Source organism: Pseudopipra pipra, chromosome 2 (genome assembly GCF_036250125.1).
Source record: "Pseudopipra pipra isolate bDixPip1 chromosome 2, bDixPip1.hap1, whole genome shotgun sequence".
NCBI lineage: Eukaryota > Metazoa > Chordata > Aves > Passeriformes > Pipridae > Pseudopipra > Pseudopipra pipra.
The window spans coordinates 66,803,648-66,828,596 of NC_087550.1; the positions used below are offsets into that span (position 1 = coordinate 66,803,648).

At 35.0% G+C, this 24,949-nt stretch overlaps 1 protein-coding gene across 6 annotated transcripts in view; it reads right to left on the reverse strand.

The window, feature by feature from the left end:
* The window catches only part of DACH1 (dachshund family transcription factor 1), a 352,413-nt gene that overhangs the window by 158,837 nt on the left and 168,627 nt on the right, over window positions 1-24,949 (reverse strand). For all 6 annotated transcript variants that reach the window (XM_064645860.1, XM_064645861.1, XM_064645859.1 and 3 more), the window contains exon 3: window positions 8,045-8,206. In XM_064645860.1, coding sequence (XP_064501930.1) covers window positions 8,045-8,206 — 162 coding nt within the window. The remainder of the gene's footprint in view (window positions 1-8,044; window positions 8,207-24,949) is intronic.

Consider the following 24,949-nt stretch of genomic DNA (forward strand, 5'->3'; position numbering starts at 1 on the left):
CCTCTACAATAAACCACCTACTGCCTTTTCAGAGGACTGTATCTTCCCCTTGCTTGTCCCCTCCCTCTTCTGTACACATTACTTCTTTCCATATAAAAGAGGCAGTTATTTCCCATTCTGATTTTTGCAGCAATATGGCCCTCATTTATCTGCTTTATCACTTAGATGTGTAATGGATTTCCTGATCATAAAAAGTTGAAGCTCTAAGACTTGAATGCAAACTCTGAGACAAGGGCAATGTATCTACATGTAGATCCCGCTGACATTGCTGATGGGAAAAGACCTATAAAATGGTGTTTTTAAGAACTGCCAGAGTACGCAATTTTCTACATGCACAGACTCAATTTAAGAAAATTTCTTATAGTAGGTGCCAGACTTAGGCCCTATGGTTGTCTTTGCCCGTTACCTAGAGAAACTCAGAAAATGTTCCTTTGAACACAGAACACAGGCAGGCATCTTATGGGTGCAAACACAGCCTTAGTCTCTAGAAAGCACACTTTCTTTGCCCCCAGGATAACCTGATTAAACAAAACCCTACAAGACTTATCTTTATCAAGTTACCTTTAAACCCAAACCCAAGATATGTTGCCTAGTTCACATCACTGTGAAACATACACACCAGTCAGAAAAGGATGCACATTTTAATTCTGTTCCAAAAATAAATAAGGGTCTTTTTAGTCACTTGTCCTGAAGATGAATGAAAAGTGTTCTATATTTCTTTACTATCTCTATAACTACAGAGAAAATATTTTTATGCATAATACAGCACATTTAAATGTCTGTAACACAGAAAAGACACATACTTTCATGATGATAATTCAATTCACATGTGAGATATGTTAATTTGTTATGTATTCCACCATAGCCATTATTTTCTAAAATTGAACTAATAATCATAAAGTTTAATGTTTTCTTTTAAAAATGTAGCTTCTAGATAATATTTATGAAAGATGACCCTACAGACTACCATAACTACTTAACAAAGTAAGCTGTGTATTAAGCTTACATTTCTTAATATAGCACATCCACAATATTATGTTTTAGTATATTTAGTACAGATAAAAAGTAACAATGAAACAAAACTGAATAAAAGCTTAACAATTTCATTAGTTTCATACAAGGCAGTACTGAAAAGGAAAATGGTCATAACAATAAAGTACGCATTTTGGAAAATCACACTGAAGATTAAATTATCCAACTATTTATCCAATTAGGATTATCTTGCATGGAACAGGAAATAAAATAAATGTGTTCAAACAGAATAAATAGCCTTTTTTGTTATCTTGCTAACAAGATAGACTTATCACTTTAGATTTTTCCATGAACTTGATAAAGCTTCATAGCAAGCCCAAAGCACAAATGTCACATACGAACCTTCTGCTTCTGCAGTTTTAGAAGCCTATTCTTTGGTATACTTCATATAAGTAAAATCACCCTTTTCAGAAGCAATATACCTATACGGTAGAATAAATGTGAGTATATTTATATCTAAATAGTTTTCTGCGTGAGTAGCTAAACTTCTCACCTGCTGTCTCTAAACAGTAGATTTATTTCTTTTTCTTTTCCATTTCCCTGTGTCTCAGACACTATTTTGCCATTACTGTATCACTGTCTTGGAAAAGATCTGTTAACTCCTCCAAATCTTCTTCCAGGAAATATTAATTGCACACATTGAGAGTGAGATTCATTCATCTAACTTTCTTACATAACTACAACTCAGTAGTTGCATGACTAAGCACTTGTAAGATGCCCTTTATCTGATCTACTTTTGCCATCTACTTTATGAGATCACCCCTACAACTGCTTATTGCTGCCTGTTGAGTCTAAGGTGACTCACATGCAAATGTCTACATTTGTTTCAGCGAACTTCACAGTGAGGATTTAATCTAGATGCGGGACCTGTTACAACTGACCTTCCAACACTAAATGCTGAATCTTTGCTAATAATTCCCTTAATTTACTAACTGATGTTCAGATCATAACAACGAATTTGTTGCTTTTTTTAGCAAATTAACTATCATAATCAAAAGCTAGGGAACCAGATATGGAGAAATTATATGCTTGGTTGACAGACAAACACTACATTGTAGGCATAAAATTCAACTTTTTTTTCACCTATGAAAAGTAAAATTCTAGAAAAAAGTTTAGTGACCTGATTATTGCTAAATGATCTGCTTCTACTCTTCTGTGTGTTCCCAAACCACAGTTTTATGAAAGCATTCCTTTAGTTTGAAATATGATGTGCTCAACATAGCACATTTGTCCTTAAGGCTGTATGATTATGCCTTTGCAAGCACCTAGACAGCACTTTTCATCCACAGATCTCAAACAAATTTACAAAAGTAGATATATGTCACTGACAAGCATTTGTCTTATGTCCCATGGTGTCAAAGTTGCATGCACAGTCTTGTCGTTAAAAGAAGTGCTATGTATCATACAACAAACACTGACATACTGCAAAGAATCTTTCTGGTCTGAAGTTAATGTTTATCTTATTTTCATTTTTGCAAGTGAATACTTTCAGAAAGGGAACATATCTGTCCGCCTAGGAATATACACATTGAGCCTACACTAAGAGAAATACATATATTAATAATAATATGAAAGTAAAAAAAAAAAGTCAGTGTTTAATCTGTTAAACAATAGAAAAATTCTTATGAACTAGTGATACCGTCATCGAACTGGAGAGAGTTTGAGAACAAGCGTGCTCTGGCTTTTTCACCCTATGATTTGGAATCTGCTCACAGTACTGCCAGCTTAACCAAAAAGGATTAACTCTCATATCCAACTGAGAACACAGATAATTCTCAGTAATTGGTAAAAAATGAAGATGAATGGGGCTGAGAGATAAGGAGCAATTAGCTCATCAGCAGTTACAGCTGTGCACTCAATCCGGATCCATCTCTTGAGTCTCGGCCCCTTTTAAAGAACCCAAGCAGAATAAGCACAGGACACCCCCTCCCGAAAATTGCCATACCTGCCCATCATTCCTCTGTCTTCCATTTTATTTCCATGCTATGCAAAGACACCTGTCATAGCTTTCTGTGTAAATTGCTACCTCTCCCAGGACTTGTATCTACAGCCAATCTTCTTTTACATTAAAAAAAAATAATAACCAACCAACCAACCAAAACAAAACAAAACAAAACAAAACAAAAAGACAAGAAAAAAAAAAAACAAAATAAAACAAAAAAACCCAAACAAATAAACCAAAAAAAAAAAATCCAACCCAAAACCCGGAAACCAAATGACTACTGTAGACACTCTTAAGTTCCCTGTCAATCGTTTCATTATAGCAGCATCATCTGTTTGAAAATATAAGCAATTCCCTCATCTAATTATAGGGAGGATTTGAGGTTCATTAACATTGCCAAGGCAGAGAATCAGATGTGCAACTGCAGAGCTGTGCTCAGTGGCCTGCATTCTCTGTTTCCTTTTATTTGCTTTTTCAAGGTCTCCAAGACTTTTTCCTGAAACCGTAAAAGTAATTCTTTCCTTCAAAGTAGACACGTGTGTTTAGAAAAAGGAAATTACTGCATTTTGTACTGTTCTATTATTGGACAAGGTCACTGGAGAAAAATAATTTCACCTAAATCATTTTATCTCTGATTCTGGATGAAAAAAAAAGAATAGTATACAAGCAATCATTACTTTTGAACTACACATCACAGGAAGCCTTGTGTTTGTCTCGTAATTTTAAATATTGCAAGATAATGCATATGAAGAGGAAACCTAACATACCAAGGAAACCTAACATACCAAGAAAACCTCTTAATTTTCAACACATTTTGTGGTTGTTTATGGATTAACATGCTAGCCAAGTGTAAAATGTTGCCTTGTATTTCCTAACTGTGTTTAGAAACTGAGAACACCAAAGTCTTCTTGATTGCTTCACTTCCTTAAAGAAATAATAGCAATTTTTTTTGTATGAATGTAGTTTAAACAATGACATTTTCTTGGGACATCTGTTTTGAGATCACATTTTGAATAGATATGAACTCATTTCCTACTAAGCAAGTAATTTACTATTGTTGATAGTTGTTTACAAGTTTTATGAGTCATATTTTAGCAAGTGGCAAAGGTCTTAACAAATCCTTTGAGTATTCCCTACAGTGTGTGCATAGTGTTTTCATTATATAAAATGTTTGTGAAGCAAAAATATATGGACTGTTCTTCACTTCCTACCAAGTTATAGATAGCAAAGACTAGCTCACAGAAATAGCTTTAAAGGTATTTATTTTCAAAGGCTTCTATCTTTTGCTGTAGCAGGTTAATGAAGTATGATAGCAGGGCAGTAAGTACTTAAGCAGCAAGGAAATGATTTAGCTGCTTTACCTATGCATTGCTTCAGAGCATCAGATGGTAACCATACAACTGATCCTAATACCATACTAAGACGTTAATATGACAAAGAGTAGAACCTCTTCAATGAAATTTTAAGTTTGACCTTGTCGCTCTCTTTCTTTTAAGTCTGCAATTATTTATTTTAAAAAAACCAAAACCAAGCACTCAATAACAGCATAATCTTTCTTTTTTGTTTGCTGCCCTATGGAATTCATTTTTTAAAGAAAACTCCAATAATTTATCTACCCTGTATGTTGTATGTAGAATTGCCACTAAAAAGAACCCAGGACATTTTTCCTTCTTATCTGTAATGTAGCTCATATCAGCCAAGCTGTCACAAGACAGTACTTGATATAAACAAGAGATTGCAAAGACATCTCAGTAATCAATATTAGGATGGCTACAGTATGGAAGCCCCAACCACTGCATATCATTTGTCTCAGCATCTATTTCTATGACCAAATGAAGCATTAATTCAAATCATAAATCTATGGTGATTTAAATCTGGGAATGAGCACCTGCCTGCTTTAATGATTTATTTTGTACATTTCAGTAAGCAGCAGATTTGTCCATATGAACTGACAGGTCACCTTCAGATGCCAGTAGCAGACTGTTTATCACCATGCAGACTAGCATCTCATCTTAGCAAGTAAATATTAAACTAAAAGAATCCAATTGATTGTGGATGGGGGAGAAAGGCGTTGCAGCCATATATTTTACTCAGTGTGCTAATACCTCACCCTGATTCCTCTGTAATTTCTTTTTTTTTTTCTTTCATTTTTTTCACACTTCTAAAATGATAATTCTGATGGGAGGATGCAAGCTCAAGGTTACCAACAAAACTGAGGGATATAAAATAATTACTTATTAGTATCATTGGCTTCCTTTAACTCCCTTCATTCACTAACCTTCTGGTCATTGCTTCAAAGGATCAAGTTAATAAATTTGTGTAGTGCTCTGTATAATTATACAATGGTAGTCCACAAAAAACAATTCATATTAAACATTTGATTAAAACCAAAAAGCAAGACAATTCAGAAGTAAACCTGAAAAATGAACTCCAGAGTCCTTATTTTATTTATCTGCTCTTATATAGGCATTGGAGCAGCCTAAGAACAAGATAGGATCGATCCATGCACACCATAATGCCTGCTACATATGGGCTAAGATGTATCAGTTAAGCTTTTAGCCTGGTTGGATTGTTTGTTTGCTCCTTTTCAGTTTGGTCAGGCACATAACATAATTTAAAATATAAACCAAAACCAGGTTATTTTCTTTTGTTTTATTCTTTCCTCCTGTCAACATTCAGCAATGTAATATTTCATATTCCTGCCTAACAAGTCATTATTTAAAACATTAATAGTATGTGGACCTGATAATATTTATTTGAAAAGACATAAATAAGCATCTGAAAAAAATGCAGAAGAAAAAGAGCACACACCTACTACAAAGCAACACCTTTGAAATATGAGTTCTTGTCAAGATAATACAGTATGCTAATTTTCAAAAATGCAACTAATACACAAAGACTTAACTCTTCCTGAACCAAATAATACCCTGGCATTAGTAGCAGCAGGAATCACTTCTATGATTCCATATGCATAACCAACACTGGATACTAGATAGGATTGACTATAAAAGAAACAAAACCAAACTATTTTTGAAAAATCCTCCATACGAAGGGTATAGCTCAAGACTGGAAACAGACAAGCAAACCGTATTGCCAGACCCATTCCTCATAGAATGGAGACAACTGGAAAGCTTTTTGCTCTACTCAGAAGAGCCATTTTTTTCTGAACGAAATTAATTCAATTCTTCATTCAGTTAAATTGAGAAATTAACTGAAGCTAACAAGTAAGTTAAGGGGCTGAGAGGAAATTTTGACATTAACAATAAATAATCTTACTTTGCTAACTTTGTCTGACTAAAATAGCTAGAATGGATTTTCTTAAACAGGAAATGATTAAGCTGTGTAAGAGCATATTAGTTATCTAAATTATGCCTCAAATAATGATTTCAAAATAGATTTTTTTTCCTTTTCATTCAAAGGAGTTCACATATTCCCTCCATCCACTCTCCTACAACTACTCTGCATGGTTAGCTGTTGATTACCTGTTAACTTTTCCATTTCCATGGATTCACATGTGGTTTGTCCCTAGAACTGCCAAACAGAATAACAGTTCTATAAGCCAGTATTTGAACATTTTATTTCACATAATGCATTCATCTATGTCTGAAAACCTAAACTAGCTTCTACTTCTAGTACATGTTCTTTATCTTCCCAGTTTGCATTTACACTTTCCACTCTTTCTCATTGCTTCCCTCTTCTCCCAGCATGCTGGGGGCCACCTGGTCCTTGCACTTCATTTGTACCTATCTCCTCCTCCCGCATTTCTAAGATACCTCCTCTGTACCCTCTCGTCTTCTCTCTAAGAGGACAATGTTTCCACTAATATTCAAGTGACTATCCCTGTTGCTATCCGAGTACTTACACACAATTTAAGACTATTTTCTTCACCACCACAGAGGCATTTTTAAGCTTTTATTTAAAAGGAAAACAAAACCAATCATGTCATCTCCTTATGCAGCAATGTATATATATTGTTGCTATTTACAATAGCGTGTGCCTAGGTGAACCTGTTCTCTGAACTGCTATTCATATTATTTCTAAATAATACCCTACTGATGTCTACTGAACTGTGCAGAAACATCGTGCACAAACACATATTTATTTATGTTAAGGCTAGTACATAACTCTCTAAGATTCATTTCAAATGTATTTAGGAGATGAAAAACCGAAAAAAAACCCCAAACTAGATAAAGGGCCAAAATAAAAGCAAAAAAGCCTATCTGAAGACATTTTATTCCAGTATACACCAATCTTGTCTGCAGTCTTCCGAATGTAGCTCTCTGTCATTGAATTTCTGTTGCTGAGTTAATACTGTCTCAACATGATAAAAGGAGCCAATACAATGAAATGGCATAACAAAACATTTTACAGCAGACACACACAGATGATTAAAGATTTAATCAACAACAACAAAAAGTTATCCTAGCTTTGAAGTATGCTTTAGCAAAACAAATTGTCCAAACAAATTCATAAAGTATACTGAAACAATTCTTTTTTGAAAAAGAACAAGAGTTGCTGATGGCTGCTTAAGAAATGGAAAAACCTGTTAACTACATTTTAAGAATGTGTATATTAAAATAAAATATGATAGGAACTGCAAAGCACGGCAAAATTTATTGTGTATGTATGTTTTCCTTTTGTCACAGGGTACATGAAAGTATGAAATATTTTGCTTTCAAGCTTGTGTTCTGAATTACCTAAAGTCGATACCCAACACACTGAGCAGGAGACATTGTTAAATTTCACTTTGACACCATCATCTGTCACTCCACCTGTACTTTGAAAAATGAACTCTAAGCAATCAAACCACTTTCTTTCATGGAAAATATTAACTGGAGTCTGCAAAAGTAGCCTGCAAAGAAAAGAATGTTTTTGTAATAGTAACAACAACGCTGAACGCTGCTGTAAAGGTCAGATACAAAATACAACTAAAAACATTACGAAAAGGAAAATAAATATGCAACTTTTTACACCAAATCAAGGACTTCAGAAGGTAGTTCAGAAAGACCACTGTTCTAATAAAATATCTGGGTATTATGGACGTATAATAATGCTGTGTCTGAAACTTACCAACACTTGAATTCAGATCTCCATTCTCAGAGTCTGCTCCATGCTGGTTATTATTCGCATGATAGTTGGACATAGCTTCCAATTTAATTTTTTTCACTTTCATTGCTTCTGCTATTGCAGCATTGGTGGCAGCTGCTGCTGCTGCAGCTGCTGCTGTCAGACCTGCAAAGAAGAAGGAAAAACTTTAATACACATTATTCAATTATTCTCCATTATAGGGACTACGATTGTTATTCTTTCTTCATGCTTGTTATGTAATGAACAGAGAACACTGCAGAGTATTCTTCTTCTTCTTGGATTTGAAAACTATCCACTTTTTCAAGTAAAATATTTCTCATCATATTTAGATAATTACTGCTATACTTCGATCTAAACCTGAACTTGGTATCCAGTAACTGCATCCATAATACAATCATAACTAGCTACAGCTACAAACACATGCAGTCAAAAATCTAATTTAGCTTCAAAATGGTGTCCTGAGTGTCTGACTATAAATAGGCGAACATTTAGGTAACAGTACTTAGGAAAAAAACCTTTAGCTCTCAAATGTTTGACGTGCTAAAGAAAAGAGAAAAAATGGGTATAATTTCTATTTAGTAGTAACAGATGATAGAACTCAGATGTTTCTCAATTCATATATAACAGCAAGGAGATGTAATCACTTAGGAAGCATCTTTTTCAGACTTGAAGGCACTAAGGCATTTAATGGCTACAGTATGGAAGCCCCAACCACTGCATATCATTTGTCTCAGCATCTATTTCTATGACCAAATGAAGAATTAATTCAAATTATAAATCTATGGTAATCATAAATCTAAGGTATTTATCAATAAGAGGAATTATTAAACCCATTTAATCCCAATTCCAAAGCCACCTGCGGGCAACCAAAGTGCTCTTCCTACTAAACCAAATTTCTGCCATCCAGTCATTTACAAGAATGTTCAACAAAACCAGGAAAGTTTCTCTCTGTCACTAGCAGTTAGAGAAATGGTCCAGTAATGCCTTCATAACTCAAAATTAGATGCAGCCTTTAATCAAAGTCACAAGCATAACTTTTGCCCTCTTCCCTAAGGCAGGGTAATTCTCCTGTGGTCCCCAAACGCTGCTGCTACCTACTCAGATCCATGTCCCCCATCCTGGGTGCCAGCAGAGAGAAGTCAATGTCAAAACTTTACAAGAGCTGCCTCCCCCACCCAATTGATGCAGGGGGTGGAGATGGAAATGAAAGAGAACTAAATTTAAGAAATAAAAGAGAAGGCATGAGAGCAGGTAAGTTTAATGCAATGATGCAATCTCAGCCCTCAGCCTGTGATGCCACAAGAGAAGAACAGACCCGCAGTCATTCTGAATCAAGATTCTTGACCTGACCATGGAGAAGGCTCGAAAACCCCACTGCAATTAGTTTAAAGGTGTGCCCGCTTGTCTGATTTTTAGCTACTCTGAGATGTGTGAAGTGTCTTATGGATCTCAAGAGGAATTAACTCCACAATTTACTATTCTAGTGGGCCAAGACTGCTGTCTAGCATAGGAGGAGTGCAATTTAGCAGGAAAGACCAAATAAGCAAATATCCCCAGGCTGCTGAGATAAGTATTGCTACTACCATTGCTTCCCGGGGTCTCCTGTCTCCTTTGACTCCTTACATGGAAAACGAGTTCACTATTGCCACGGTTTTGGCTAGCAATGGGGAAGGACAGAAGGCAAATTCTAGTTGGGAGAAGGCAGAAGGTGAATGGACAACAGGAGATCAATGAGGTAGCAGAAGAGATGCCTTTGAATATATCGCAGCTTGATACAAGGTTGTGTTCCCTTATTTCTTTGTATGACCACATAAAGTTCAGCAAACGGTTCCAGCTTCCTGACCCTCCTCATAGGCTGACTTCTAACACCTCCAGGTGCAACGAGAATCACCAAATAAGTAGTAATTACAGATCAATATTATTTAGAAAACTGCTGTTTCAGATAGGAGATGTATCAAAAGCCAAAAGTCAAATGAGAAGGTGGATAAATATGAGGGTTTACTTTTATTTTAGCTTCTGCTACTAGTACAAATTGTGCATGTTCTGATCTTAAGAAGGTATTGACAATAACATGGATTGCTTCCAATGATATTTTTACCTTAGAGGAAGGATATGAAGCTATACATTACACAAATTTGGTTACAGTCCCTAAATTTGGCCACAGAAAAAGGGATGGTGCACCTCTGAACTCTGGTTTGCATCCTGTGTTCATTAAACAACACAATAACCTATACTTCCTTTTTTAATATATGTATACATCACTGACAAGCTAAAACTAGCATTTTTAAAGAACAATCCTTTGGAGGAATATTACAATACATTATATTCAATGAATACAACAGCAGGCCTCAAGCTTTTGGTTGCAACTATACTTCTAGGCCAGCAGTTTTTAAGTGCTTCCAAGTATTGGGGTAAATTACATACTAAACAGATGCTGGACATAGGACTTGTAAGCCCACCCGTAATTATTATATTTCACTGGGATAATGACCTGCATGCAGAACTCCTAAAATATAAACTCTCTTTTGCTACAAAATTTGCAAAAAAAGTATGCTTTGGTCCTTCTCAACAAAACAGGCCATAATGCTTCACTTTGGATAGGGGCTGAGAAATTAAAATACAAATTGCATAGTTCTGTAGTACAATTTTCGCAAGATAAAGCTTGTCGTAATAAATGATACCTTAAAAAAGCAGAAATTAAATGACTAATTCCATGGCTCCTCTCATATAGCCTCAGAAGTGATTGAAATGATTACTTTGCTATACAGAAATTAATTTAAACTATGGGAATCTGAAATGCATGTCTCATATACTCATCGGTGTAAGTAAGGGGGAAATGTGAGTAAGGAATAATCCTCAGAATTTTAGCCTAATGTTGTTCCTCACAGGCCTTCCAGCCTACAGCTGTTTCTCCTTTACTGCTACTTTTTCCCATCACCTGATTGTCCTTATACAGCAAAGCAAGTGGCAAGGAAGGTCTAAGCCAATTATCAGAGCCACTGGTGCACTGTGGTATACTGGGCTATGGTGCAAGACAAGACTTCATCACAGAGCCCGACTTATCTTTCTTATCTCATTAGTATAGGCAGATAAACATATTATAAATAAAAGTTAACATGCTACTATGTATCTATATGCATATTTTAAAAGACTAAACTTTAAAGTTCTAGTATGGTATATACCTAAGTAAATACTTGGAATTTTTTTTTTTTAATTTATTGTTTGAAAAAGCCTTTTGACCTAAACATTATTTAATATCACTTTACTCTACAATAAGTAACCAAGGGATTTCCAAAGTGCACACTTCTCTACACTTCAGAAATTTTATCTTCAAAAATGAGACAATCAGATGGGACCCAGAAAGGCAACTGAAATCAAAGAAGTAAGGATCACACCAAGCAACCACTTAGGTATTTTTTTATTCTTCACAAATATTTATTTGAACAGTTTAAATGTATCCAGGCCAAAATATTCAATGAATTAAAGTCAATGATAGTTGTCATTAATATTCTGAAATTGATAAGTTGTTTATGTCTGGCATTCTTCCTGCTGATTATGCAGTGAGACAGGCACTTTATAAATATCTCATCACTCCATCGTCACACAAATTTCATCGACAGTGCTCACGCACAGCTATTAGCAATATGAATCTAACCATTACAAGAGGAATGAAAATCGAACATGTGGCATTAATACGCAGTCCTGGTTCCTAACCATCTGATAGGCAGATGGTGTAAAGCGGATTCTCCAGCTGAAATGAAGGGGCACATCATTTAAAACCTTGTTTGCATTCTAACTGATATCAGTGCCATATTGATATACATGATACATCATGGCAGTATTTGAACAATCTAGTTTGTTTCAGTCATAAATGTTTACAGCCTTGTTTTTTATCTTTAGAAGCATGTTCTGAAGAGCGTATTTTTAATTTATGAAACCTATTGTTTACTTCTGTTGAACCAGAAGATTAGCAAAGAGCAGGAATATTAAATTACCACAACCACAGCAGTATAACTAAGATGGATGAATAAAGTATGGTTTTTCAATAAAAGATGTTAGTAAAGGAATTAAAAAATTAGCCTAGACATTTTATGCATTAAATACATTTATTCATTTAAACCTTACAGCTTTTTTCCCATGTGACATACTTAGAACTTTAATGCTTTATAAAGCCATTCATTTAAATCTCTTACTGCATGCAATTAATCTTGTCCAACAATTTAATTCAAAAAGCAAAACATCAGAAAGTAAAGTTCGATTCAACCATCACACCTCTGAAGTAATCTCCGTACTGCTGACAGATCCTATAGACTCATCAGCAAAAGTCTGTTCAAGGTGTCTTGCAGGAGCTGATGAATTTGAATTACAGCTCAACTGAGTGCTCGCCAAGCCCTAGTAGGAACTCAGGATCAAGAAGCAGAACACCAAAAGAGAGCGCAAAGGATCCTTTCCCTACTAAGACCTTCTCTCCTCCCTCACTAGATTACTTTGGCCTGTTGGGTGTGTTTGTAGCTGTTAATTATGTTAATAAAGTTGCAGCCTGCTGTCTCTGCCAAATATAATCACAAGCTTTTTCCTGCCAAGTCCTAGTCTAATTTACACCCATACAACTCTACTGAAGTCAGAATTTCGTGGGTGAGAATGAGACCAGAAGTATGCCCAGTATGTGTGGTCTCTAATGCTGAAAAATGAATGAATGGAACAGAAAACAATGACAAAAAAACAAAGCATCTTCAGAAAACAATTCTGTTTTAAATATAAAGTGCCTGAGAGAGCTGTCATATATCATGACAGATTTTCAAACTGTGTACAAATTACTGGTGGGCACTAAATCACATCCAGGGTTTGTGTCTTCCTATTTTATATATAATATACACTATTCCCTGCCTGCCTTAAGAGAAAGCTCTTAAAACTTTCAGTTTTTTAAGTTCAGATGTGAGCAGCTTACAGTGCACCTTATTTGTGAAGGAAAATGGAAAAGGACTTATGAGTGTAACTTTTTCAGCCTCGAATATGTCTCAAAATAAACATTTTTAACTGTATGCCTAAACTTCATCCTGGGAGAAATTACAAAATTAGTTAAGTAATTTTTCTTCATTCACTTCTAAATTCCTTCACATAACTATGCCTAAGAGTAATAAGAATTCCTAATAGTAATTCAAATAAATAATTATTAATTTCCTCAATACAATTATCTCATATATAGATATGTATTCACGGGTACATAGAAAATTGAGTAATTTAGGACTTTGACATTTTCAAGAAACTCTACCTTTGTAATCATAGAACAGGCAGAAAACCAAAATACGACTGTCAGCAGTGTGTTACATTTAATTTCATTTATTTGCTGGAAAGTTCGCTCTGCAGAAACGGTTTACTCACTGCATGGGAGGAGGTCCAAATCTCCTCTAAATTCTGAAAGAACTCCTTTCATTATTTCAAATTAATGCTTAATCCTTTTTCTTATAGTTTATTTCAATGGTACTGACTTGAAAATAATTCATATCTTTTCTTGACTTAATTCCAGATTTCATACTGAGGTTCTTACTTTGGCAAAATTCTTACTAAAATCTGAAAAACTCTGCCCAAGAAAGAAAGGCAGGGTTACTTCCTAGGACTTGACCCCGATCACTATAGGTTATTGCACTGGTTTCATGGGTTTCAGCAGTTCAGGTACAAGTTTTTGGTAGCTTATTATGCTGCTGCCCAGTTATTTCAAATGAAATAGGATCCTAACCTTAGTCTCTGATCTAATGGGTGTTTTATATAGTGTGATACATAAAACAAGAAGGGGAAAGCAATCTGCAGGAGGACAGAGGTCTGATTACATAGACTGTATTGCAGAAAGGAGAACTTCAGACTAAACCATAATGGTCTGCTAAAATATACTGAGTTTCACTAGTAGAATTCTTTCTGTACCATGTAGATCTGGGATCTCACAGTTATGCAGAAGCCTTTTTTCTGTTAAGATGTCTGGATTGATCCAATACAACAAGACTGGTTTACCCTAAAATTTCAGTACCTGTTATTTTGGGATAATCAAAAAATTCTTGTCTGGCCCCTCTAGCTGTATTTTCCTGATGAATGTGAATGGTTCAGCTAAACTGCTCATCCAGATAACTTTTTAATATCTTTTAAAGGGCTATTATTAAAGATGTCATGTAAAAAGAAAGAGTGAAATAACTACTGCACTTTAAATATTGTTAAAGAAGGAATACTTAGAAAAAAAGTCATCCACAGTTTAGATTGGTGTAACTAAAATGAAACTGTCAGTCTTGCACTGGGAGAAAACCAGTGTATGGGAAGCTCAAACCATCTGTTGTTCATCAGCCTAATCAGACCTTTTTCCTGTAACTACTTCAAAATTGCAATATGAATTTTGAGGTCTGGGTATTGCATTAAAGATAAAGAAGCAAAAGAGCTAAATTTCCTCAGCAATCTTCAAAACTAAAAATCTTTATACTTAAAATGTGCCTCCACAATTAATAACACAGTTGCAGAAATAAAACATGGTCCTAGAAAGAAGTCGTGTCCTCTTGATTTGTTTTGATAAAAGCAGACAAAACTTCATATTGACTGTACTTTTTAAATTTGATCTACGAGCAGTTTCAACAATGCTCAAAAAAATATGTTAATGTAATTATTTTATTACCAATATTTGCCATTAATGGATGATTGACTTACATTCCACCAAGTTATTTTTTACTGAGGGTTTATTCCTTTGTACTGAAGAGTAAAAAGTGAAATCAAACAGTGCATTTCAAATACCGCAACAAATTACTAACTGTTCTATTTTAACAGGATTTTGTAATCTATGAATTTATTATTGGCTTGGTGCAGTTGTGACAGAATTAAACAATGTATGCTGCATAACTGCCTGGCTATACTGCAGTTTTCAGTAACAGTTCAAAATCGTACTTGAATGCACTCAGCATCAATACAATACAATTAAGAAAGCGCATTCTTTCTTAAACAACAGTCATCTTTTCAAAAGCAATAGATTCCCGGTTCTCATTCACTCTGTTGCATTATTCATTTCATGTGCAACCTCATGCTGGACCATAAATTGTTACTTTATCTAATCAAAGGCGACTTAACTCCACAGAAGGTCAAAGGTTTAATTTTGTGAAGTATTATCTTACACTATGAGTTTAACGGAAAAATAGAAGAAGAAAAACAGCCAAGAAACTGGTAATAAATGAACCTTTATTGCCTCAGGCATTGGCCTAGTTAATAAACTTTCATTGAAGGTTTCTTTCAACTGTTATGGACAATGAGGTAAAAAAAATCTTAAATTACAGCCATGTGTGACTTTTAAAGCAGGCATTCTTTTTTATCTCAACCTCCCCAGCTTAGGAAAAAGACAAAGAGATTGTCTTCAGTTTCTTAACCAAAAATGTATGCTTCTAAACAGATGAAAAAGTGCAGATCAAGCCTTTTAAAAGCAGAGGTCAGCTTTGAACAATATAAAAAAATACTTTTCCTGATCCACAATCTCGTTAACTGAATAGCATGCAATTCCAAAAAAAAAAAAAGAAGATATGTGAGAAGGCAATATGTATTTATATATAAACAATATATTATGCTAACAATGATGCTTGGTTCCTAATAGACTTTCTGTTTTACATTTGTACTGCTAGAGTGCAATAATGGCTCTTGTTTAATAGAATTACTTATTATGGGAAAAATTTCCCCACACTTTCTACAAACAGAAGTTCTTTTCTTCTTTTTGTGTGTATTATCTCATGTTCTTACAATACTATTCTCCCTATTAGGGGAAATTAACAGGTTTAACATAATGACAGTTACTGGTGGTTATTGGTGCTCTGTGAATTTTCTTCATTTAATGTTCTTAGATTTTACTAACTACAATGTCTTTTATTCATATACTCTTTGGGACTAGTTTAGAGAAGTGTATTACAGTTAAAGTTATACAGCCAAAACCAATAAGAAAATCAGTAGTATTTAATAAAATGTTGGCCTTTAACTTTAGTCTAATTTATAACTAGATGAACAAAATTAATTAATTGTAACAGTGCTACAATTCAAAACTACTGAAAGGACGTGTTCATGCCTGTAAGAGCAGTAATGTAGCTAAATACTCATAATCTTTCAACCAGCAGGAGCTTTTGTAGTTTTTTTTATAAACCTAATCCACAGCTTGACACAGATCCTGGGGTAATGGCACACAGTTCTTTGATTAAACTAATACCTAAACACTGCAGAGGCAGTCTGATGGCCCCGTGGAAGTACATCTCCCTACAACTTTGGAGCTTAGCCTTGCAAACAGAATTCTTGCAAATTCTTTCCCGTAGACCCACTGTAGTCCAAATGCCTAATCGTGTGAGTGACATTTAACTTATTCATGTTTGTAAGTATTTGTGGCATCAGAACAAGTTCAGAATAAAATGAGATTTTAACTGTGGACCGCAGCGGTGCAATTTTAGCTTTCATAGATTTCTGGTGGGATGGATGAGCTCACAAGGGACCTATTCTCTGCACTGGGTCCACACACTGAAGAAACCTCCCACTAATATTTACTGAACGTGTTATCAAGGCCTTCGTGGCCTTTATGGCTTTGGTCCTAAAGCAACATTTTTGCCTCAAGAAAGCAAGATTAGATTCTCACTTTCAGTGCACAAGAATAGTCAGGCTTCTGCCATCCCCAGGAAGTAAAAACACCGTTAATCCTACTCATGAAAAGAGAAGGCAAGGAATTCAGGGCTTTAGCTGCAAACAATCACCTTCCCTAACTAAGATGAAATATTATCACAGCTGTTCATTAGAGGAGTAGTCCTTCAATAAATCTTTAAAATATAAACCACTATTTTAAGATATTTTCAGTTTCCCCAAGACTATTCACTAATGGAGTAAAAATATGCCACACGTATAAAAACCCTGAAATACATTTAAAGAACAACTTTGATCTGTTTTGTCATATTTAGGTTGAAAGCAAATAATGTTTCCCACTCCCCACCCAGAAAAAGAAACCTTTATAATACAATATACACTAACAAATTCTACAATATTCTTCTGATTGCCTCTCTCTATTGATAGTGAAGTAGGTTGCAACAAGCATTAGGATGGCAGAAGTCAATATAATGCTGGAAAAAAATCCCAGAAATTCACTGGTTATTTCAAGATACATATACCCTTATTTTAACACAGAAACTTGGGTAAGAGAATCTTCACGTTTCAAAATGTAATGAATTCACCTGTAAGGGTCAAGAGAGTCCTCTCTCCTTCTTCGTTCCTTTATTCACTAGAAGTGTTGTAACTTCAAGAGCTGCACTGTGGCTTTGGGGCTCTTTTTTTTTCTTTTTTTTTTTTTTTCTGTTCTTTTTTAAGTTTCGTCAGATCCATTATGCATTACGCTGTGCCAGAGGCAAGGCATGGGGCTAAATGTACTATTACAGCACAGTGATAGCAGAGTATTGTACGTGATGCAGAACTGTGATACCGTACAAAGTAGCTGTGATAACGACTTACAGGTAACGCTGTGTATTCCTTTTTTTCAGATGAAAAGGCAGTCAACTGTCACAGACAGCCCTCTCTCACCTATATCCTCTACTTATTGCACGAGGTAACAGAACACTAAATCCCACAGGCAGCACCCTGAGTGCTCACCAAGGCACTAGACAAATGCACTGTGTTGGTCTTTTCTATTTGAAGACACACTATCTCTTTCCAATACAAACTATGGCATAGCAGTGGCCTGATGTGCACTTGTGTCTTGTCCCAGCACTCTGTCAAAGCACGGATATTAGGACAAACTTGTTCACTGAAAGAGTGTTTAAGCATCAGAAAAGGCTCCCCAAGGAAGGGGTACAGTCACCATCCCTGGAAGCGTTCAAAAAATGAGTAGACATGGCACTTTGCAATATGGTTTAGTGGGCATGGTGGTATTTGGTCAAAGGCTGGACTTGATGATCTTGGATGACTTTTTCAACTTTATTGGCTCTATAATTTTTTGATTCTATGGCCAAATTATCACCTCAGATCACAGGAGTTCTCTCACATCTGCAAAGTTACCATACAGTAACTCTGGATACTTTTATTTTGTACCTCAGAATTGCCTGCTATGCAAAAAGTAAACATCTGAGGACTGTTGACTGTGCTAAAGAGGAAAACATGATATTTATAATGCATACATAATTATTGTACTTAGTTGTAATACGAAAACAATCATGCAGTAGCTTTTCTACAATTCCTACCATATTGGCATAATTGCAGTCTATATCATGAAGATCTGCAGATATTTTTAAATTCAGATTTACATATGTGATCATAAGTATCACTTCCAAAAGTGCTTCATATACTTTGAAGCCAACAGCTGATTGGTATCCCTGTCTAAGTCACTATGAATAAATACTCAAAGGTCACCAAATATTCAAGCATAAGAGGGTCCCAATATTGTCTGTGGCAGAAACCTAAGAAATTCTCATGATATGCTACATAAATGAGACATTATATGTTCATTTCTAACAATACTTTGTGAAAGATAAAGTTTTATGTTACCATGATCCTCTCAAATTGATAGCATCTGTCAATAGACAAAATACGATGACAACAGTTATTTCACAGATTCCCCATTTTGTAGGGAGAACTAGATTATAATTTGCAGCAGATAATTTAAATAATCTTTTCTTCGGCCATTAATGAACAGCATATCAACAGATCTGGATTTTCACAAATTTATTTGTTACTGGAAATCACTTTCCTCCACCTTCTCAACATTCGCATAAGCATGAGATGGGATGTGTGCTTTCTAATTTCTCATTTCTCTAGGTTATGCCCTTCTTTCTGATCATTGCTAAAATTTCAAGTTTTAGACATATTTGACATTCAGATTGGCAAGATGGACTGCACACTTAGCACAGAGTGAGTACCAGAAATAACTGATAAAAATTCAGTTAACATCTGGATAATAACCCATTATTTTTATCCTGGTCACAAGTAATCTAACTTCAATTAACTACAAGATGCAACCTCAATACTTAACAATGGAAGTACTAACACTCTAATTGAATTTATTCTTCAACTAAAAATATCAGTAGCCTGTATAGTGTATGTGTATTTCTTTGTGTTTTCTAGATATTACTAGTCTTCAACACTATAACTTCTAGACTAAAATTTTATGTATGAATAAATTGATAAAACAGAAAAGGATCATTATTGTTATTTTATCTTAGAAATCAGAACACCATTCTAGTAATTTCATACTAATGTTGACTTGAAGTCACTTCGGAAGACATAGAGATAGGTAATAAGATTACAAGTATAAAATGTTGGTTTACAATCAACATTTGTCACTGCACAGCCCAAAGAACTGCTGGCCATTTTCCAAAGTGAAGAACATATTAGCTCTGAAACATGTCCATGGCATGCATAAAATTTAGAGGAAATGAGAGAAAATTACCGGATTTGTTGCAATTTCTTATATTAAACTGAATTCTTAATCACTAGTTAAAACATGTTAAAACACATGCTCAGCTTTGTAAACAGAGGAATTGACTTTTAAAAGGATGCAAACCTGTTGTTAGATTTAATTCTGTGATGCACTTACAGCCCATAAAAATTAAAGAATTTTTTTCTGCCAGTTGCTCAGAAGTTTGAGCCATTTTTAGCATTCTCTATGTTTGTTCTATTCTTTAATTGGATGTATTAGTCACATGCTATATTTCTTTGCCAAGCTTGAAAAAGAGTTATTCCTCCACCTATCAAAACAGATTTTCAAAGGCAATAACAGGCCCCAGGAGAACTGTGTTTTATCTAAGCTGCATACTAACCAATGGGTAGTACACAGTGAGGTTTCATATAATAAAGGCAGATGAATCAACATGATTCTGTCCTTCCAGCAACAATATTTAATAAAGATGCCATGTCGTTTAGAGACATTCATATATGCACCATGCAGTACTGTGATCAAATGTGTGTGTGTAAATGCACTTTATTTACATTTTTCTTTCTTTGCTGTTGACATCCTGCCCTTCTCAACTACGGCAAACACATTTCAAAAGTGGCAGTATAGTGTTGTCTCAACTGACCATGGTTTTGAAGAAAAATATTGACAAGTAGTTTTTTTCCATTCTCGTGTTTTTTTGTAAGAAAGCTTACAAGGCAGGAAAACTTCAGTGAATATTAGTGAAATGTTCTACTTTTGCTGGAAACTGCTACCATTCAAGCATAAGTGATTGATATTGCTCATATCAAAGAGCATGGAAAACAAAATTAATTATAAAATGGCTTCAGTGCATGGAAAAAAGATTGCCTCCTACAACGTTTATGATATACAAAAATTTTGGATGGATTCATTCCAGTCTCCTAAATGAACAGCTGACATTCCTACACCAAACTAAAAGAACACCAGAAAACCAACTGTATCCTGGGCTGCATCAAACGAAGCATGGCCAGCAGATTGAGGGAAGTGATTCCCCCTCTCTACTCTGTTCTTGTGAGACCCCAGATGGAGTATTGTGTTCAACTCTGAGGCCCCATAAGAAGGACATGGACCTGCTGAAACAAGTCCAGAGAAGGGCCACGAAGATGATCAGAGGGCTGGAGCACCTCTCTCATGAAGATAAGCTGAGAGAGCTGGGGCTGTTCAGCCTGGAGAAGTGAAAACTCTGGGGAGACCGTATAGTGGCCTTCCAGTACCTAAAAGGAGCCTAGAAGAAAGCTGCAGAGGGATTTTTACAAGGGCATGTAGTGACAGGACAGCGGCATTCAGCTGAAACAGGGTAGGTTTAGATTAGATACTAGGAAGAAATTCTTTACTGTGAGGGTGGTGAGGCATTGGAACAGGCTGCCCAGAGAAATCACGGATACCCCATCCCTGGAAGCATTCAAGGTCAGGTTGGATGGGGCTCTGAGCAACCTGGTCTAGTGAGATGTGTACCTGTCCACAGCAGGGCTTGGAACTAGATGATCTTTAAGGTCCACTCCAACAAAAAACATTCTATGAAATACCAACTTTACGAAGAGGATCAAGTATTTTTTGCATCTAATCACAGCAGCAGCTCACCTCAATCTTACCCTTTTATAAAAGAGATATTAGCGAGCTTTTTTTATTTCAAGCTACCATATAAACACCAAAAAAATAAACTTTAGTCCAATGCAAAGCTTCTACCTTTGTGCTGTCTCTCTCCAAATCAGTCCTTCACTAACACTGTTTTACACAAGTGTCTACAGAAGCAATAATATCTGCAGAACGCCATCAACAGAATACATTTCAGCATGTATTAACTTTGTTTTTTTCATCATATGTGTTCATATAAAAGGCCAAGATGCAAAATTATGGAAGGTATTTTTTCTAACAGTAGGATTTGGTTTTTGACAGACTCTCTGAACAGTTATTTTGGCAGCTTTAGAGATGCCCCTAGGTCAGTCACTTGGTTAGACAGCTGATGGTCTGAGTCTCCTGTCTGCCATTTTCTTACAATTTATCTTCAGTTAGTTGTAAATTAAATCCAGAAAGACCATTACCCCACACTTACAAGACCTCTGCTTAACACATGTGCCAAGCATCCCTTCCAGAGAAAGCCATACTTGGTAGCAAGAAGAATCTGAAGAGACATTGAAAGAAAAATATATGAATAATATCTGAATGAGTTGTGAAATAGCTCACCTTTAGCTAAAAATACCAGCAGAAGAAGAAGTTGGAGGCTATTGAATTTTAATTCTGATATTACCAGAACCATCAGATGTCATCTATGTTTTAATTTTATTCCCCTCTACCTATTAGATGGAGATAACACTTCCTTACTTTAGAGAAGCATTATCAATACAAATCAACCATGAGTTGTACCAAGCTATAAAAACAAAGAAAGTGCCAGGCACACATTAATATTGGTGTCAGCCCTTATTCTAAATCTATAAAGTCAAACAAAGTCCATAAAATGCAAACTAAACTTGCCTAAGAAGTGAGGTCAGCAGTTCAGTGTAAGGTGTACACAGATAAAAATCCACAAAGGGACTATGAAAGTGAAACATTGCTTTCAATTTTACCATGCACCTTAAAAGGTCACAAAGCACTTCTGAGCCCAGGAAACACTGAGAAAGGATGGGAAATGCACATTTTTATTAGTTTAACTGTAGTGTTTTTCTTAAAACCATCAAATTAACAGATGTAAGTTTTTTACCAACTTGAAATGCAAGTTGGCATATGGTCAATTCAAATTCTGAAGCAGGAAGGGCATAAGATCAATAGTTTAGAAATTTTCAAAAAAAGATCAAAACACATCTCAATTTCTGACGATTTTTCAAAAAATCTTAATTCCACAAAAGCTACTTGAGGCTTTATTAAAATAAAGTTTAAAAAATCTCCATCCTTTCGTTGCTACCTGAACTAGTTAAATGTTAAATATACTCTTCCTAAATCACTGACAATCACAAAAGGGAATATAATGATTTTACCTTATGTTTGTAAAATGTGACTAGGTTTTTTTTGTTGACTGTAAAGGAAGTCGTATTCTGAAAAACAGGATATTAAGGATAAAAAAATATAGTTCTAATCTAATTGTACCATAAAGCCATTACATATTTTAGAAAATGGCCCAAAAAGAAAAAGGAACAATATGATTATCTAATAATCTTTCCATCCTTTACTGACAGGAAAAAACAGGTGTATATTTGAGAACTATTACAATAGCTTACCTGTTCAAGGATACAGTATGAAAATACTTAATTCTTTATCTCTACATTAATTTTGAGTCAAGAACTTCATAACAGCATATTCTCAACCTTGTTTCTAATCCTTACACACACAAAAGGAGAAAATCAATGTTTGTTTTAAACAGAGAAGTAATAACATTAAGGAAAATTCTTATGCAAAGATCCATCTAGCATAAATTAATGCATTAAAGCCTGATGTGAACAACAGCCTCCTCAGCTGTTGATGCATTTTCCAAATATATTGGTTCACTCAGTCCGGGCATAGACTTTGTTTCTCTGAAATATCTTCATGTATAATAACTACAGAAACTTTGTAATTAAGTGTAAGTCAAAACTGTATGATTTTATTGTTCAGATGAATTGTTCCAAGCAGATCAAGTACTGCACACTATAGAAACACCCAAAGAGGATCTTCTTCGAAATAACACTGCCTAATTAAAATATGCAGGTATTCTCTCATTTTCTCAGAGCTTCATTGGTAGCCAAACACAGCCTTTAGGGTAGGCTCAGTACTGCCTTAGAGTTTATGCAATACAGAATTATTTCTATTTCAAATTGTTAAATAATGGCTACAAGAAGCAATTAAAAATTCAATATGTTAGTTCTAGTTTCCAGTTTATCATCTGTAGATATATTTTGCAACCCCGAACAAATAAATATCATTAAACAGCACATGCTCTCCTCAACAGGCCTAGAGAAGAAAGAAATGATGATTACTCTTGCAGGTCGTGGTTGGCAAATACGGGCAGTTAGTTCTGCCTGGGGTAAGTGGGAGGTGAAGCCATGAACTGTAGCTGCAGTCCTGTAATGCCTAAAACACGAAACATTTTGCATGCACCTAATCTGGCAAACGTAAGGTCTATAAGTTTTCTTGGTTTGTTCTGGTGGTGCTTTTTAAAATAATATATTATGCATCTATGTACATTTAATGAGGTTTTTAAAACTAATACAATGTATCTTGCAGTTTTAGTATATGCTATTCTTATTGTATACTTTCTGCACTAATTGCACTCTATCATGCATCTGTAAGGAGTATCTTCTTTATTTTTGTTATTATTATTTCCATATTCATTTTAAACTGTATTAAATATGATGAATATTGGGAGAAGAAAGTGAAAGGAATATGATAAAATGTCCAAAATATATTTGGAAAGATCAGTATATTTTTACTAATATTCAAACTTTATTTTCAGTAATATTGTATTTTTAAAGGTAATTGTTTTGAGGAGGTTTGAATTTCCCACTGAATTATACTAAAAAAATATAATATTCTACCAGATAGGCTAATTCTCATAAGTATTTATCCTGTGTATTTATGTTAAGTTACATGGTATGCTCCTACAAATTAATGTGAAGCCAAAGCAGTAGAGAGAGATATTTGAATTTGAAGTTCAGAAGCTGCTGACACTGGGCATTAGACCGTAAGTGGGTCAGAATAAACACTTAACATTCAAATTTAAATATAATACTGTGTAATACAAGAAGATCTATAGAGTCATAATGTCTGAATATATTAGGTATGATGATAATACTTGTATTGATTTCAGTCTGTTAAAATAATGAAACTGGATTACACAAATCAATTCTTGGAATACAACGCAAAATCATATATTATTTCCTTTGCACTTTCAAAATAGGCTATTCAAGTGAGATTGGCTGTAACCATTCTAGATTTTAACTAAAAACAAATGTTAATTTTCTCACCTGAATTTTTTCACCGAAAAGAAATCTTATATAGTCTTTGTTATCTTACGGTTGACAAGCTTAACAGTCTTTTAACCATCTAACAAACAGTTTTCTCTGTGTGATCAATTATTTAAGACTCTCACTCTTACATCATTACTTCTGCAAGGAGAGGAGGTGTTTCAATAGGAGGATCTACCATTAAAGACAATTAAAGAGCAGTCCGTTTCCTTTGGTGGAGGGAGGACACTCACAAAACACTGTAAAACATTCAAGAATGCATAGTTTCTGGTGATGTCTTCCCAGTTATACAGAACTAAATATTTCATAGCTTCTCAAAGTCTAACAAAAAATAAGGCATTGGCTTTTCAGGCTGTCAGGAATGGTGTTTTATTTTCCAACAGGGTGCTCAGAATATTTAAAAATTTTTCTACTCCAGATGGGAACCAGACTGTACTCTTGAAATTATCTTGCTATAAAAACACTTGAAAGATTATGTTTGTCCAGTATCGCTACTACTGTCACCAAACA